Below are 15049 nucleotides of genomic sequence, written 5' to 3' on the forward strand. Positions count from 1 at the left end.
GCAGCCTGGCTCAGGGGAAAGAGCCCCCCTGACTGTGACTGTGGGCAAGTCACTTAACTTCTCTGTGCCTCAGTGACCTCATCTGTAAAATGGGGATTAAGACTGTGAGCCTCATGTGGGACAACCCGATCACCCTATATCACCCCAGCGCTTAGAACAGTGCTCTGCACATAGTAAGCGCTTAACTAATACCGACACTATTATTATTATTAAGTGAAGCAACTTGCCCGAGGTCCACGCTCTACCCACACACTGTGGAGAGGCAGCGTGGCTGAGTGAAAAAAAAGCCCGGGCTTGGGAGACAGAGGATTTGGGTTCTAATCCTGGCTCTGCTACTTGTCTGCTGTGTGACCTTGGGTGAGCCACTTCACTTCTCTGTGCCTCAGTTGCTCCTCTGTAAAATGGGGATTAAGACTGAGCCCCACATGAGACAACCTGATTATCTCGTATCTACCCTAGTGCTTAGAACAGTGCTTGGGACACAGAAGCGTTTAACAAATACCATCTTCATTATCATCATGCCGCTTCCCTCGCCAGTTGGGCCTGCATTTAGGAGTGGGCGACGAGGGTCTGGACCAAGGAGTCCTGGAGTCCCAGATCCGAGGGGAGGGGAGGTCTGCGGGGACAGCGTGGCGTCCCGAGGTGGGCAGAGGAGGGGTCAGCCCCGAGGCCTGCGTGGTTCTCACCCTGATGGGGTCGGGGCCCTTGGCTAGGGCAGTGGGGAGGCTGGAGCGTGGAGCCGTGCTGATCCCGCTGACCCCCTTGTTTCCCGGAAAGGGTCCCCCGCCCCCCGCCCGCTGGAGAGTTGTGACCTCGGGCCACAGAGTGAAGGGGGGCCGAGGTGGGGGGGCGCCTCCCTCCTCCTCCTCGGCCCCGGGGTCTGGAGCAAACGAGACCCCTTGCCCCATCCTCACGGCCGTGACCCCCGAGGTCAGTGTGGCCGTGAGCTTCCGACCATCTGGCTCCTTAGGAGATGGGGCGGGTCTGGGGCCAGGGACTATAAAGGATGGGTAGTCCTGGCCCTGGGCATGACCAGCCCAGCCGGAGCCATGGCTTGCCCCCGTGTGCTCTTCTCCCTGCTCGGCCTGCTCGCCCTGGCGTCGGCCTGCTACATCCAGAATTGCCCCTTAGGGGGCAAACGGGCCCTTCCAGATCGGGACAGCAGGAAGGTGAGAGGTGGGGGACGGGGGGTGGGAGGGAAAGGGACGGGGTCGGGACGCCTGGGTCCGGGGAGGCGAGGCGCTCGGGGACTGACGGCCCTCCCTCTCTGTGCCCCTGCTGCCCTGCTGCACCAGTGCCTGCCCTGTGGCCCTGGGGGTAAAGGGCGCTGCTTCGGGCCCAACATTTGCTGCGGCGAGGAGCTGGGCTGCTATGTGGGCACGGCCGAGGCCCTGCGCTGCCAGGAGGAGAACTACCTGCCCTCTCCGTGCCAGGCCGGACACAGGCCCTGCGGCCGCGACGGGGGCACCTGCGCCGCACCGGCCATCTGCTGCAGCAGTGGTGAGGGCAGACGGGGTTGGGGATGGGGGCAAAGGGGGTGAGGGGATGGGGGTGAGGGAGTGGGGGGCTGTTAGAGGGTGGGAATGGGCGCCGACCGGTCCTGAGTCCGAGATGCAGGGGTAGAGTGGGATAATAATAATGATAATAATGGTATTTACTAAGCACTTACTGGTACCAAGCACTGTTCTCAGTGCTGGATGAGGAGGAGATGGACAGGGGGCCTAAAGGGAAGGGAGCAGAGTGGTTTAGTGGCAACCCGCATGGGACCAGGAGTTAGAGGTCCTGGGTTCTAACCCCTATTCTGCCACTTGTCCACTGTGTGACTTTGGGCAAGTCACATCACTTCTCTGTGGCTCAGTTCCCTCATCTGTAAAATGGGGATTAAGACTGTGAGCCCCACGTGGGACAACCTGAATGCCTTGCATCTACCCCAGTGCTTAGAAGAGTGCTTGGCACATAGCAAGCGCTTAACTAATACCGTCGTTATCATTATTAGTATTAGGACCAGCCGGATGGACTGGGGAATGGACAGAGGTTAGATAGGGAAGGGAGGATGGATGTGGGGCCAAACTGAACAGATGGACGGGGTAGGGGGACGGAGGAGGCGGATGGATGGGGGAACGTGACAGTGGGACAAGGAAAGGAGTCCCTGGGGCCCCACGGCCCAGGGGGCGAGGGGATGATGGGCCAGGGGTCCTGGAGAACGTCTGGCCTGATGCCCCTTCCTGACCACCCCCTCAGACGGATGCAGCGTGGACCCTGTCTGCGAGCATGAGCCGGAGTTTCCCTAGGCTGGACATCGGCGGCCGGGGGGCGGGGGACTAAATTGGAAGAGAAATAAAGGAGATTTTATGTGATGCAGTCACTTGTCTGTCCTATGTGCGTCCGAGTCAGGGGAAGCAGACTGGCACACACACACACGCACACATGCACACACACACACACACCCCCAACCCCAGGGCCCTTGGGCAGGGACGGAGGAAGATGGGATATGGACCCTACCCTGTCGCGATCGGCTAGCAGTCGGCTGGGGACATTGGGAAGTAGCATGGCTCAGTGGAGACAGCCCTGGCCTGGCAGTCAGAAGGACCTGGGTTCCGATCCTGGCTCTGCCACATGTCTGCTAGGTGACCTTGGGTGAGTCACTTCACTTCTCCGGCCCTCAGTTCCCTCATCTGGAAAATGGGGATGAGTGTGAGCCTCAAGGGGGAAAGGATCTGACTCCAATCGGATTAACTTGTATCTACCTCAGCACTTAGAACAGTGCCTGACACATAGTAGGTGCTTAACAAGTACCATGATTATTATTACACACTAGTAGCCAAAGGGCACAATATAACAATATTGATGGATACACAATAGTTACAAGAGTGTGAGAGATGATGAGAGATAAGCAAATGAAGCACAGGCCTGGGAGTCAGAAGGACCTAGGTTCTCATACTGGCCCTGCAATGTGTCTGCTGTGTGACCTTGGGGGAGTCACTTCACTTTTCTGGGCCTCCGTTCCCTCACCTGTAAAATGGGAATGAAGACCGTGACAATAAATCCATGTGCGTCAGGGACTGTGTGCAACCTGATAACCTTGGGTCTATCCCAGTACTTAACAGCAGTGCTTGGCACCAAGTAAGCACTTAACAAATGCCACATATGCCATAATAATTGGTTATTAATATGACCAATCATGGTTTCCTTTCCCACCCCCTAATCCCCAAACCCCTGCCCCCTGAGGGGGTCTGCGGGTATTCTCCCAAGCACTGGATACAGTGCTCTGCACACAGTAAGCGCTGAATAAATACGATGGAATGAATTGAATGAACGAATCTGCTCCTTGAGAGGGATTGAAGAGTGATTTGGGCCTCTCTTGGAATCTCCCCCCTACCCCCCACTCCCCCTTCCCCTCTCCCCAAGATGTACCCACACCCAAGACACCCCAGGCTTCAGACAGGGGCCCTGGGGCCAGAAGGCCATCCGCCCCCTCCACCTTCTGGTCTCCTCATCCCCAGTCTGGAATTCATCAGTCCATCCATCCCAAGTATTATATTTATTGAGTGCCTCCTGAATCTGGAAATCAATCAATCAGTCAATCATTCAATCGATCCATCCATCCACTCATAATACTATATTTATTGAGAGCCTCCTGGACACAGAGAGCACTGTACTAGGTGCTTGGAAGAGGATGCTAAAGGAAAAAAAAATGATTCCTGACCACAAGCAGTTTAGAATTTTAATGGGGGAAATCAATGCAAAGTCATGTAAAGAGAGGAGGAAGAAGTGCTGAATTATGGGCAGGGAATGTGTCTGCTATATTATATTGTACTCTCCGAATTGCTTATTACAGTGCTCTTCACACAGAAAGCGCTCAGTATGATCGACAGACTAGTGGGGTGTATAAATGGATATATACAAAAATACTCTATGAAAATATGGTTTTTGACCCACGGGTCATCTTAAAACGGACATCTCACCTTCGAGGTGAGTGCCCCATTTCATTTTATGAACGCTTCGAAGGAAATAATGGCTTTCCTTAACCCTAACATAAATCCAATGATTTGACAGTACCAAGAGGTCTGTGAGAGCAGAGGGAAGGCAGATAAGGCTGTCAGAAGCAGCATGGCCTTAGTAGCTAGACCACAGGTCTGGGAGTCAACAGGGCCTGGGTTCTAATTCTGGCTCCGCTTATCTGCTGTGTGATCTTGACCAAGTCACTTCACATCTTGTGCCTCAGTTCCCTCATCTGTGAAATGGGGATTAAGGCTGTGAGCTCCCAAGTGGGCCATAGGCTGTTTGCAACCTGATTAGTTTGTATCTTCCTTAGCGCTTAGCACAGTGCCTGATACACAGTAAATGCTAACAAATGCCATAAGGAAAAAAAAAGTCTTGGGGGTCAGGGGAATTTGGTGCGGATGCTTGAGGGGAGTTTTTAGAAATGGCGAGTAGGATAAACCTTAATACTGCTCTTGAAACTTTTGGAAGGATCTTCCAGGCCCAAGATCTAATGTCGGCACTAGTGCTGGCTTCTGCCTTCGGCCTGTGATAATAAGCATTGGGGTAGAGATGCAAGCGAATCAAGTTGGACACAGTCCCTGTGCCACATGGAGCTCGCAATCTTCATCCCCCTTTCACAGATGAGGTAACTGAAGTCCAGAGAAGTGAAGGGACTAGCCCAAGGTCACACAGCAAACAAGCAGCAGAGCAGGGATTAGAGCCCAGGTCCTTCTGACTCCCAGGCCCCGGCTCTAGCCATTAAGCAACCTGGCCCCTTGCCAGGGTCCCAGCCACCGTCCTGACATAATTGTTGTGGTATTTGTTAAGGGCTTACTCTGCGCCAGGCACCGCACTAAGCACTGGGGTGGAAACCAGCAAATCAGGTTGGACATATGAGTCGGGCTCACAGTTTCAATCCCCCTTCACAGATGAGGCAACTGAGGCCCAGAGAAGTGAAGTGACTTGCCCAGAGTCACGCTGCAGGCAAGTGGCGGAGCCAGGATGAGAACCCAGGTCCTTCTGACTCCCAGGCCAGTAGTCTGCGTGGCTCAGTGGAAAGAGCATGGGCTTTGGAGTCAGGGCTCATGAGTTCAAATCCCAGCTCTGCCACTTGTCGGCTTTGTGACTGTGGGCAAGTCACTTAACTTCTCTGTGCCTCAGTTCCCTCATCTGTAAAATGGGGATTAAGACTGTGAGCCCCACGTGGGACAACCTGATTCCCCTATGTCTACCCCAGCGCTTAGAACAGTGCTCGGCACATAGTAAGCGCCTAACAAATACCAACATTATTATTATTATTAGTCTATCCACTACATCATTCTGTGTTTTTTTTTTCTGTGGGGTTTTGTGCGGGGAGTTTTCCCGCTTCTGCCTGCTTCCTCCAGCCACCTCTCCCCCACCATATCTGGCCTTTCCACTCCCTGCCAGGGGCTCCGCCTGAGAGATATCCCTTTTAGAAGAAGGCAAACCCTGGTTCGAGCTATATACTGGATGCCACCTACCTCTTGTTGAAGGGAGCAAACCTCAGTTCCGGCAATATATACACGATGCCACCTACCTTTGTTGAGGGGAGCAAACTCCGGTTCCGGCTATACACTGGATGCCACCGTGGGCTGACAAATCCAGCTCCTATCCAAGGCCATGCCAACGGCTCTGTCGAATGGGGGGGCTCAGCGGAGCCAGGGGGAGGGATGATGGGGAGGTGGGGGAGAGAGGTGGAAAGAAGCAGGGGGGAGGGAGGTGGGAGGGGTCGGTCCCAGCAGGCGGGGGTGAGACCCAGGACGTGCTCAGCCTCGCTAGCTGGCAATGCAGGCCCAGGACCCCCTGACCCCTGGAACGACGACCTTCAGCCCGTCGCCCCCCTGCCCCGGCTCAGTCCGGCGGGGGAGGGTCCGGCGATGCCTTCAGCTCGGGCTTCAGTTTTCCTCTCCTCCCGGGATGGGAGAGTCAGGATTGTCGCAGGGAGCCGCAGGTTAGAAGTGGTGTGATTGTGTGGTTGTTGTCTCTGTGGGTCTGGATGTGCGGACCTCTCCGTTATTGCGCATCTGCCGCTAGACCGTGAGTTGGCTGTGGGAAGGGATTGTCACTCTTTATTGTTGTAGTGTCCTCTCCCATGCGCTTGGAACAGTGCACTGCACACAGCAAGCGCTCAATCAATATGATTGAATGCTATTGGTGCCCGTCTGCTTGATGTGTTGTCTGTCTCCCCACTTCTAAACTGTGAGCCCGCTGTTGGGTAGGGATTATCTCTCTCTGCTGCCGAACTGTACTTTCCAAGCACTTAGTACACAGTAACAGTACACAGTAGCGCTCTGCACACAGTAAGCGCTCAATAAATGTGATTGTATGAATGACTGAATGAATGCACCAGTCTGGGAGGGTGTGATTGTGTTTGGGTGTCGCTGTGACTCTGGGTATGTGGGCCTCTCTGTCATTGCACGGCTGCTTCTGGACTGTAAGTTCGTTTTGGGCAGGGATTGTCACTCTTTATTGGACTCTCCCAAGTGCTTAGTGGAGTGCTCTGCACACAGTAAGTGCTCAATACATATGACTGAATGAATGAATGCACCCATCTGGGAAGGTGTGATTGTGTTTTGGGTGTGAGTGTGACTCTGGGTGTGGATGTGTCCTCTCACTTTGGACAGGGAATGTCACTGTTTATTGTTGTATTGTCCTCTCCCAAGTGCTTAGTACAGTGCTGTGCACACAGTAAGCGCTCAATAAATATTACTGAATGAATGAATGGATCAGTAGGTGGGCGTGTGGATGTATGAGTTTGGGTCTCTTTTTCTCTAAATGTGAGTGTATATCTGTGTGTCTTGCTTTTTCATTCATTCGATTCATTCAATCATATTTGTTGAGTGCTTGAACATTGTACCTAGCGCTTGGGAGAGGACGATACAATAAACAGACACATTTTGGATCTATAAGTGTGGGTCCGTATGTGAATGCGGGTCTGTGTAAGCGTATCCGTGTCTGTGTGTGTGTCCACCTATGTGTCTAGGTGTGCTTGCCTTTATTTGTGTGTGACTGGTGTTTGCACATCTGTGTGACGCACAGTTGTGTTTGTCCACAAATGTGTTTGTCCATAAAAATCTGTTTGGGTTTCTATGTGAGGGCAAATATATGACTGCAGATTTTTTAAAATGCGCATGTGTGACTATGTGTATATGTATGTCACTGTCCATGGAAGGCAAATTCCTCTACGTGTGTGTCGTGTCTTACGCCGTCGAGTTGTCTCCGACCCATAGCAACGCCATGGACACCTCTCTCCCAGAAGGCCCCGCCTCCATCTGCCACCGTTCTGGTAGTGGATCCACAGAGTTTTCTTGGTAAAAATAGAGAAGTGGTTTACCATCACCTCCTTCCGCGGTAAATTGAGTGTCCACCCTCAACTCTCTCCCGTGCTGCCGCTGCCCAGCATGGGTGAGTTTTGATTTGTAGCAGATTGCCTGCCACTCACTATCCACTGCCCAAGCTAGGAATGGAATGGACAGGTCTCTGCTTGACTCTCCCTCCCGTAGCCGAGACTGGTAGAGAACTGGAAACTCTCCAGGTGCATCACTGAGAGGGGATATGTGTATTGTAATAATAATAATAATTGCATGCGCGTACATATGTGTGTAGTCACAGTCCCAAATGCATCATGCACAGGCTGTCCTCAGCTACATTGTGTTATCGTTTGCGGCCTTTGTCACCGTTTTCCCATTCGTCTTCTTGTCAGGGGGGTCCAACTGTGCATGTAGTGTGTGTCAGCGTCTCTTTAGGGGTGTACTCGTATGTGTCTCTTGTATGAATAGGTTCGTGCGACTGGGTGTGCTTCTGAATGGGCTCTTACCAGTGCACCTCCATGCTTGGGTAAGTAATCAATCGATCGATTTATCATATTTATTGAGCCCTTACTGTGTGCAGATCATTCCTGGCTGTGTCCCTGTCCACTCATATATATTATCGTGTAGATTCTGTGTGTGTGTGTGTATCTGTGTGTGAGGAAGGGGCATTTCCCCATTTTCCAGATGAGAAAATCGAGGGCCAGAGAGGACCACCCCATGTGAGAGGCCAGACAGAGCTGAACTGGAAACCAAGTAGGTACCTCCCCCAGCCCTATTTCCCATGCTGCTGCCTGTTCCAGGGATGCCCGGGGATGGAGCCAGGATATGGGGCTAGGACTTCTCTGGGACTCAGTTCCCTCATCTGGAAAATGGGGACTGAGACTGGAATCCCCATGTGGCACGGGGACCGTATCTAACCCGATATGCTTGCATCCACCCCAGCGCTTAGTACAGAGCCTGGCACCCAGTAAGCACTCAACAAATATTGCAATTATAACCCGATTTGCTCGAATCCACCCCAGCGCTTAGTACAGAGCCACAGTAAGCACTTGACTAATATCGCAATTACAACCTAATTTGCTCGAATCCACCCCAGCGCTTAGTACAGAGCCACAGTAAGCACTTGACTAATATCGCAATTATAACCCAATCTGCTCGAATCCAACCCAGTGCTTAGTATGGAGCCAGAATAAGCACTTAACAAATACCATAATTATAACCCGATCTGCTCGTATTCCCCGCGGCGCTTAGTAAAGTGCCTGGCACACAGTAAGCGCTTAACAAATACCCCTATTATTATTATATGGGTGGGGGGACCCTCCCAGGATCGACCCCTGCCCCCTCCCCCAGCCGCTTCCCGGGGTCCCCCCCAAGATCCACCCCTTCTTTCCCCATCCCCGCCCCGCCCCCGGACCTCGCTATCTGGCCGTTCCAAGACATTCAGTCCAGTGCAAGAAGAGACCTTTTATTTGTCTATTTAATGGCCGCTAAACATTCGTAGGGACCAGAGAAGGGAAAAGGGAGGGGGAGAGGTGGAGGGGGTGTCACCCAGGGCCGCCCCCCGCTCAGTAACCGGGCTCCCCGCCCCCAGCCTGCTGTCCAGCCATCTGCACCAACCGCAGCAAGAAGGCGCTGGCCGGCCCGTCCAGCTGCGTCCCGTTGACTCTCTCGCTGCCCCTGGTCCTCCGCCGAGCCCCGGCCTCTTCCCAGCAAGACTGGTCCATCGCACAGCTCTCTGGGAGGGGGGAAATCGGAGGAGGGGTCAGCCCCGGGGAGGGGGGGGGGTTCAGTGCTGCTGCTGCTGTTGCTGCAGCAGGAGGGATGGAGGGGAGAAGGCAGGAGGAACTTCCCAGGGAGGTGAGACTGAAGAGTGTCATCCCTTCCCCCCACGGTGGGCCAGATTTCAGGAAGGAGCAGCCTGGTTTAGTGCAGAGAGCCTGGACCTGGGGGTCAGAAGGCCCTGGGGTCTAATCCCAGCTCCGCCACACGTCTGCTTTGTGACTTGGGGCAAGTCACTTCACTTCTCTGGGCCTCATCTGTAAAATGGGGATTGAGACTGGGAGACCCACGTGGCCAGGGACTGTATTCAACCCGATTTACCTTTACCCAGCCCAGCACTTAGTACAGTGCCTGGCACACAGTAAGCACTTAACAAATACCATTATTATTGCTATGATTAACTTCTCTGGGCCACCGCTCCCTCATCTGTAAAATGGGGGTTAACAGTGCGAGCCCCACGTGGGAGGGGGCCTGTGTCCATAATGATTAACTGGGATCCACCCCAGTGCTAAGAACAGCCCTTGGCACATATTAAGTGCTTACCAAGTTCCGTTATTACTATTAAAGCCAGAGGATTCCCATTCCTAGAGGGGCAGGGGAGGGCATGGGAGGACAGAGGGTGGGATTTGGGTCCAGGCCAGAGGGGCGGCGCGGACTCCTGTGGCTTTACCATCACTGCAGCAGATGCCTGGGGCGGCACAGGTGCCCCCGTCACGGCCACAGGGCCTGTGTCCGGCCTGGCACGGCGAGGGCAGGTAGTTCTCCTCCTGGCAGCGCAGGGCCTCGGCTGTGCCCACGTAGCAGCCCAGCTCCTCGCCGCAGCAGATGTTGGGCCCGAAGCAGCGCCCTTTGCCCCCAGGGCCACAGGGCAGGCACTGGGGCAGAGAGGCAGGAAGGCGGGTGTCGGGGGGAAGAGAGGGACAGGGGTCATCATCAACCAGACTGCTCAGGCGTGCCCCCTACCAAGCTACTGGGGGAGGCAGGGGCTTGCTCCCTGCCTTAATGGACTGCCTGATGGGGGGAAATGAAAAGACGCAAACACCATCCCAAATCACCACGAGCAAGCAAGTGGGGCAGGGGCAAACCTGGAAGGCTCCCTGCCGGAGGTGGTGTGAGGGGGAGATGAGACCCCTCGCCCCACTGCAGCTGTGAGTGGCCGGTGGGATTTTTGGCATGGGGGAGGGAGATGGCTATAGCCTCCCCCTCCCCTGGCCCTCTTCACTTCCCCTTAATTCTCCCTTCCCAGAAGGCTTAGGGACAGGAAGGAGAAGCAGCATGGCCTAGTAGATAGAGCATGGGCCAGGGAGCCAGAAGGACCTGCGTTCTAAACCAGGACACTTGTCTCCTGTGTGACCTTGGGCAAGTCGCTTCACTCCTCTGCCCATTACCTCATCTGTAAATCGGGGGTGAAGAGCGTGAGCCCCATGTGGGACATGGACTGTGTCCAAGCCGATTTGCCTTTCTCTCCCTCAGCGTTTGGAATGGTGCCTGGCGCATAGTAAGCACTTCACAAATATCGCAATCATTACTATGATCATTATTAGGAAGACACCAGGGTCTTAGAACCACAGCACCGTTGTGCCTGGGCCGAGGTCATCTTCAGCATCGCCCACTCCCCTCCGAGCCGTAAATCAGCTAGTTGTGGGTGGGCAGAGGCTCGGGACTAACCAAAGACCCTCGCCCATCTGTCCCTCCTGGTGTCTGCCCCCAGCCTTTCTGCTGCCCTCAAGCCTGACCTTGTTCTCTCCCCGTTTCCTGACTTTTCCCCTCCCTCCTTCCCCTCTAGTCTCTCGGTGTCACCTTGTCTCTGGGACCCTCGGAGTCTGCCTGCCTCTCTGGCCTAAACCAGTGCTCTCCCTCCCACAGATCCCTCCCCAGCCCAGAGATCCTCCCCAATCCAGGACCCCCAACCCATGACAGCCCCCAGAGAGGACACCTCAGGCCCCGAAACTGTGGCTCCACGTGACCATAGGGGACACGTTTCCAATGACTTTAGGGTGGGAGTGGGAAAACCGGGGTCAGGGCAGATGGACAGGGCCCAACTGGTCAGACAAACCTCATGGGTGGAGCTCTCCAGCCCAGGTTGGCTGCTCTTGGAACCGGTCGAAGAACCAGCGTGGCCAAGTGGAAAGAACCCGGGCCTGGGTTCTAACCCCGGCTCGGCCAAAGGCTTGCTGAATGACCCCGGGCAAGTCCCTTCACTTCAAGTTACTGGGCCTTGGGCCTCTGTCAGTTCTCCTGTTCTCCCACTTAGACTGTGAGCCTCATGCGGGGCAGGGGCTGTGATCTGACCCAACTCATTTGTATAATAATGATAGTAATACTGATGGTATTTGTTAAGCCCATACTACGCTCCAGGCAGCGCACTAAGCACTGGGGTAGATATGAACAAATCGGGTTGGACACAGTCCCCGACCCATGTGGGGCTCACAGTCTCAATTCCCATTTTCCAGATGAGGGAACTGAGTCACAAAGAGGTGAAGTGACTTGCCCAAGGTTGCACGGCTGACAAGTGGGAGAGCCAGGATCTATTCCAGTGCTCAGAACAGTGTCTGACCTGTAATAAGCACTAACGAATACCCTAAAAACCCCAAAACTAGTCAGACCGGTGGGAGGTTGAGAGCCCAGTCGGCCTTGGGGAACAAAGACTTCACCTCCCGGGCTGAGAAACTGGCTCCCGTCCACCCTACAGCTGGCAATCTGGTGCCCGTCCTCTGCCCCGGAATGGGCATCCCTCCCTAGTACCTCTCCTCTATCCAAACCTGGACTGCCACACGCCCCTTCCGCTCTTCCCACCACCTCTGCCCCAAGAAGGCGGGGAGGCCGGCAAGTCAGCGGGAGGCGCCAAGTGTGCTGGCAGGGAGCTAAAAGACCCCACCTTAGGGGCTGACTGCTCTGCTCTCAGTGCTCTCAGTGCTCTGCCCTCAATCTGCTTCCACAGCCCGGGCCTGGCAGTCAGAAGGACCTGGGTTCTAATCCCAGCTCTGCCACTTGTCTGCTGTGTGAACTTGGGCAGGTCCTCTCCCTTCTCTGGGTCTCAGTTTCCTCATCTGTAAAACGGGGATTAAGACTGTGAGCCCCACATGGCACAGGGACTGGGCCCAACCTGATTAGCTTGCACCTCTACCCCAGCACTTAGAACACTGCCTGACACATAATGAGCGCTTAACAAATACCACAATTATTAATTAGCAGTAGTATCATTATTACTTCTTGGGCTGACTGGCAGTAGCTTAAGAGGAACTCTTGTGGGGGAGAACGCTGGACCAGAAGGAAAGCAACTCTGGCCCCTGCCGTGCTCCCTCTCACTCCCCAAATCCGAACCTCAGGGCCAGGAGAGGAGCAGGAGATGGGCCAGGGGTGACCTCGGCAGGATGCCCAGGTTCATCCCCTACCTCCTCCTGCCTCTGAGGATTGTTCCAGTTGACCATACTTTCACAGTCTCCCGAGGTGCCTAATGCCATGACAGTGCCCTGGATCTAGCACACCAGCAAGGAGGTAGGGAGGCTAGGGGACCTGCTGGCTTCCTGGAGGGCTTAGGCATATCTGGGGTGACCCATGGAGGGCCAAGTCCTAGGACCCCCAATCTCACCATGCTCCATTTGCTGGGGGCAGGGAGATATACCCCCATATCCATTCATTCACTCAACTGTTATGGGAAAGTATGATCCAACAATAGACACATTCCTTGTCCACAACGAGCTTATGGTCTAGAGGCTCTCACCCACCCTTTCTGATTGTGACTATCCACTCATCCCCCCCTTAATGAGGGAGCTAACTGCACAAAGCCTGGACTCAGTTGAGGGAGGGTCTCCGAGACTCTACCTGGCCTCCCTCTGCCTCTCTCCTTGGCCCACCTGACCTCCCTATTCCTGGCCACCATAGCCTCGTCTCTCCCCAGCTCTGCTCCCACTCCCCCCGTCCCCCCTTCCTTCTCCCCTCCCCCCTCCAGCCCAACATCTTGCTCGGAGACCCCCTTCGCCTTTCCCTCGCCGCCCACCTCCCACGACCGGCACCTGTCTGGGCTCGGAGTCGGGCAGAGTCCGCTTGCCCCCGCGGGGGCAGTTCTGGAAGTAGCAGGCTGAAGCGAGGGCCAGAAGGCAGAGGAAGCAGGTGGGCAGGGTGGCGTCCGGCATGGCGATGGCAGTGGCTGGGCCTGCCGCTGGCGTGGGACGTGAACGAGACTCCACTCCAACTTCTCCTCCTCCTGCTGCTGCTGCTTCTGAGGTTGGCTGCTTCTCAGCCTCTTATTTATACCTGTGGTGGCCACTGCGCCTTCCCTTCAGCCCCCTCCCACTCACTCAGCCCCCCTCTTCCCACCCGCCAGCGTTCGCCGGTGTGTAACCAGAGGCAGGTCAACCCTACCCCATGGGGGTTCGAAGTCTGGAGTGTGCACGTGGTTCTGCGTCAGTCTTAACGTGTATCACTGAGAGCCGGTGAGAGGGAGAAAGACTGCGTGTGATTGTGTATCCGTGGATGTTCATTCCTTCGATCGTATCTGTGGAGCGCTTACTGTGTGCAGAGTACTGTACTAAGCGCTTGGGAGAAGCCAATCCAACAATAAACAGACACATTCCCTTCCTGCAACGAGCTTACAGTCTGCGGGGTAGGAGACAGGCACTAATAGAAAGAAATAAACGACAGATATGGACATAAGTAGTGTGGGGCTGGGAGAGGGGTGGTGAATTGAGGGAGCAAGTCAGGGAGACAAAGAAGGGATTGGGAAACGAGGAAGGGCCAGGGGCTTAGTCGGTGAAGGTCTCTCAGAGATGTGACCACAATAAGGATGTGTGTGAAACGGTGGGAGTCAGAGTGACTGGGGAGATCTTGGCTGGGGGGATTGTAATAATTGTGGCATGTTAGGTGCTTACTATGTGCTAAGCGCTGGGGTAGGCACAAGATATCCAGGTCTCAAGTGGGGATCACAGACTAAGTAGGGGGGAGCACAGGGCATTCGATCCCCATTTCAATATGTTTCGACCTAAAGCCAACAAAATTCGAGTTACCCAATGACAACCGGCCCTGGTTTTCCTGGCATCCCGGGGTGGGGGTGATGGGGACCTTTTTTAATAATAACAATGACAGTAATAATCCGCCGCCACATGGACTCGGGATCTCCTCTCCCTTGGAGCTGCGCCTTGGACCACCCATCTCTTATTCCCGGAGAGCTCTTTGGCTACCGATCGCCGACTCATCTGCGCCGGGACCGCCTCTCCTTTGAAGTCGCGCCTTGGACTGCTGGTCCCTATTCCCGGCTGAACCTTTCTCCTCCAGAAAGGATTCTCATCACCGCCACTTCGACTCGGGACCTCTGCTCCCTTGGAGCCGCGCTATCAGTCCTCAATGACCTGCCCCCGGCTTATATTCAGCTCGCCAACCTGGACTTCTGCACCACCGCTCAAGGACTCCGACACTGAGGATCCCCCTCCCCACAGCCCCCCATGCCATCGCAGACCCCAGAGCCACCAGATCCACGAATAGCTCCCAGACCTCCCCACAACTTTCCCTGACCCTCATAGCCCATCCTGGTAGCAAACCCAAGCTGCAGGACTCTATTCTCCCCTAGCAACTGCCCCACCCGAGTCATGGGACATTGTGCTCCCCTGCTCAGGCCTTGGGACATTGTGCTCCCATGCTCGGGCCTTGGGACATTGTGCTCCCCTGCTTGGGCCCTGGGACATTGTGCTCCCCTGCTCCTCCCACCCCGGGCCTTGGGTCATTGTGCTCCCCAACCGCCCCCCCCCAACTCCGCCCGGAAGTGGCCATTTTGGGAAGCCCTCACTCACTCTTCCCTGAGGTGATTGATTTCCCCCACCCCCTCTTCCCCTCCCCCATCGCCGGGCAACAGTGTCTTTGTTCTCACTGTGTTACTTTACCTTAGCCGCCACCTATGCCCGCAACCCACATCGGACATCCTCAGGGCTCCCTCTGCTGCCTCAGAGTCATTTGGACCA

At 55.0% G+C, this 15049-nt stretch overlaps 2 protein-coding genes across 2 annotated transcripts; one reads left to right on the top strand and one right to left on the bottom strand.

Annotated features, from left to right (window-relative positions):
* The first annotated feature begins 835 nt into the window (after window positions 1-835).
* Window positions 836-2361, top strand: OXT (oxytocin/neurophysin I prepropeptide). The gene is made up of 3 exons (XM_001518772.4): window positions 836-1169; window positions 1296-1500; window positions 2242-2361. The coding sequence occupies exons 1-3, from the start codon at window positions 1029-1031 to the stop codon at window positions 2289-2291; spliced, it is 396 nt and encodes a 131-aa protein (XP_001518822.2). The 5' UTR covers window positions 836-1028; the 3' UTR covers window positions 2292-2361.
* Window positions 2362-8793: 6432 nt separating this feature from the next.
* Window positions 8794-13646, bottom strand: LOC100089405 (arginine vasopressin). The gene is made up of 3 exons (XM_001518764.3): window positions 13112-13646; window positions 9766-9970; window positions 8794-9051 (listed from the first exon to the last, which is right to left on the bottom strand). The coding sequence occupies exons 1-3, from the start codon at window positions 13229-13231 to the stop codon at window positions 8882-8884; spliced, it is 495 nt and encodes a 164-aa protein (XP_001518814.1). The 5' UTR covers window positions 13232-13646; the 3' UTR covers window positions 8794-8881.
* Between the last annotated feature and the right edge of the window lie 1403 nt (window positions 13647-15049).

Source organism: Ornithorhynchus anatinus, chromosome 4, assembly GCF_004115215.2.
Source record: "Ornithorhynchus anatinus isolate Pmale09 chromosome 4, mOrnAna1.pri.v4, whole genome shotgun sequence".
In the NCBI taxonomy this organism is placed as follows: domain Eukaryota; kingdom Metazoa; phylum Chordata; class Mammalia; order Monotremata; family Ornithorhynchidae; genus Ornithorhynchus; species Ornithorhynchus anatinus.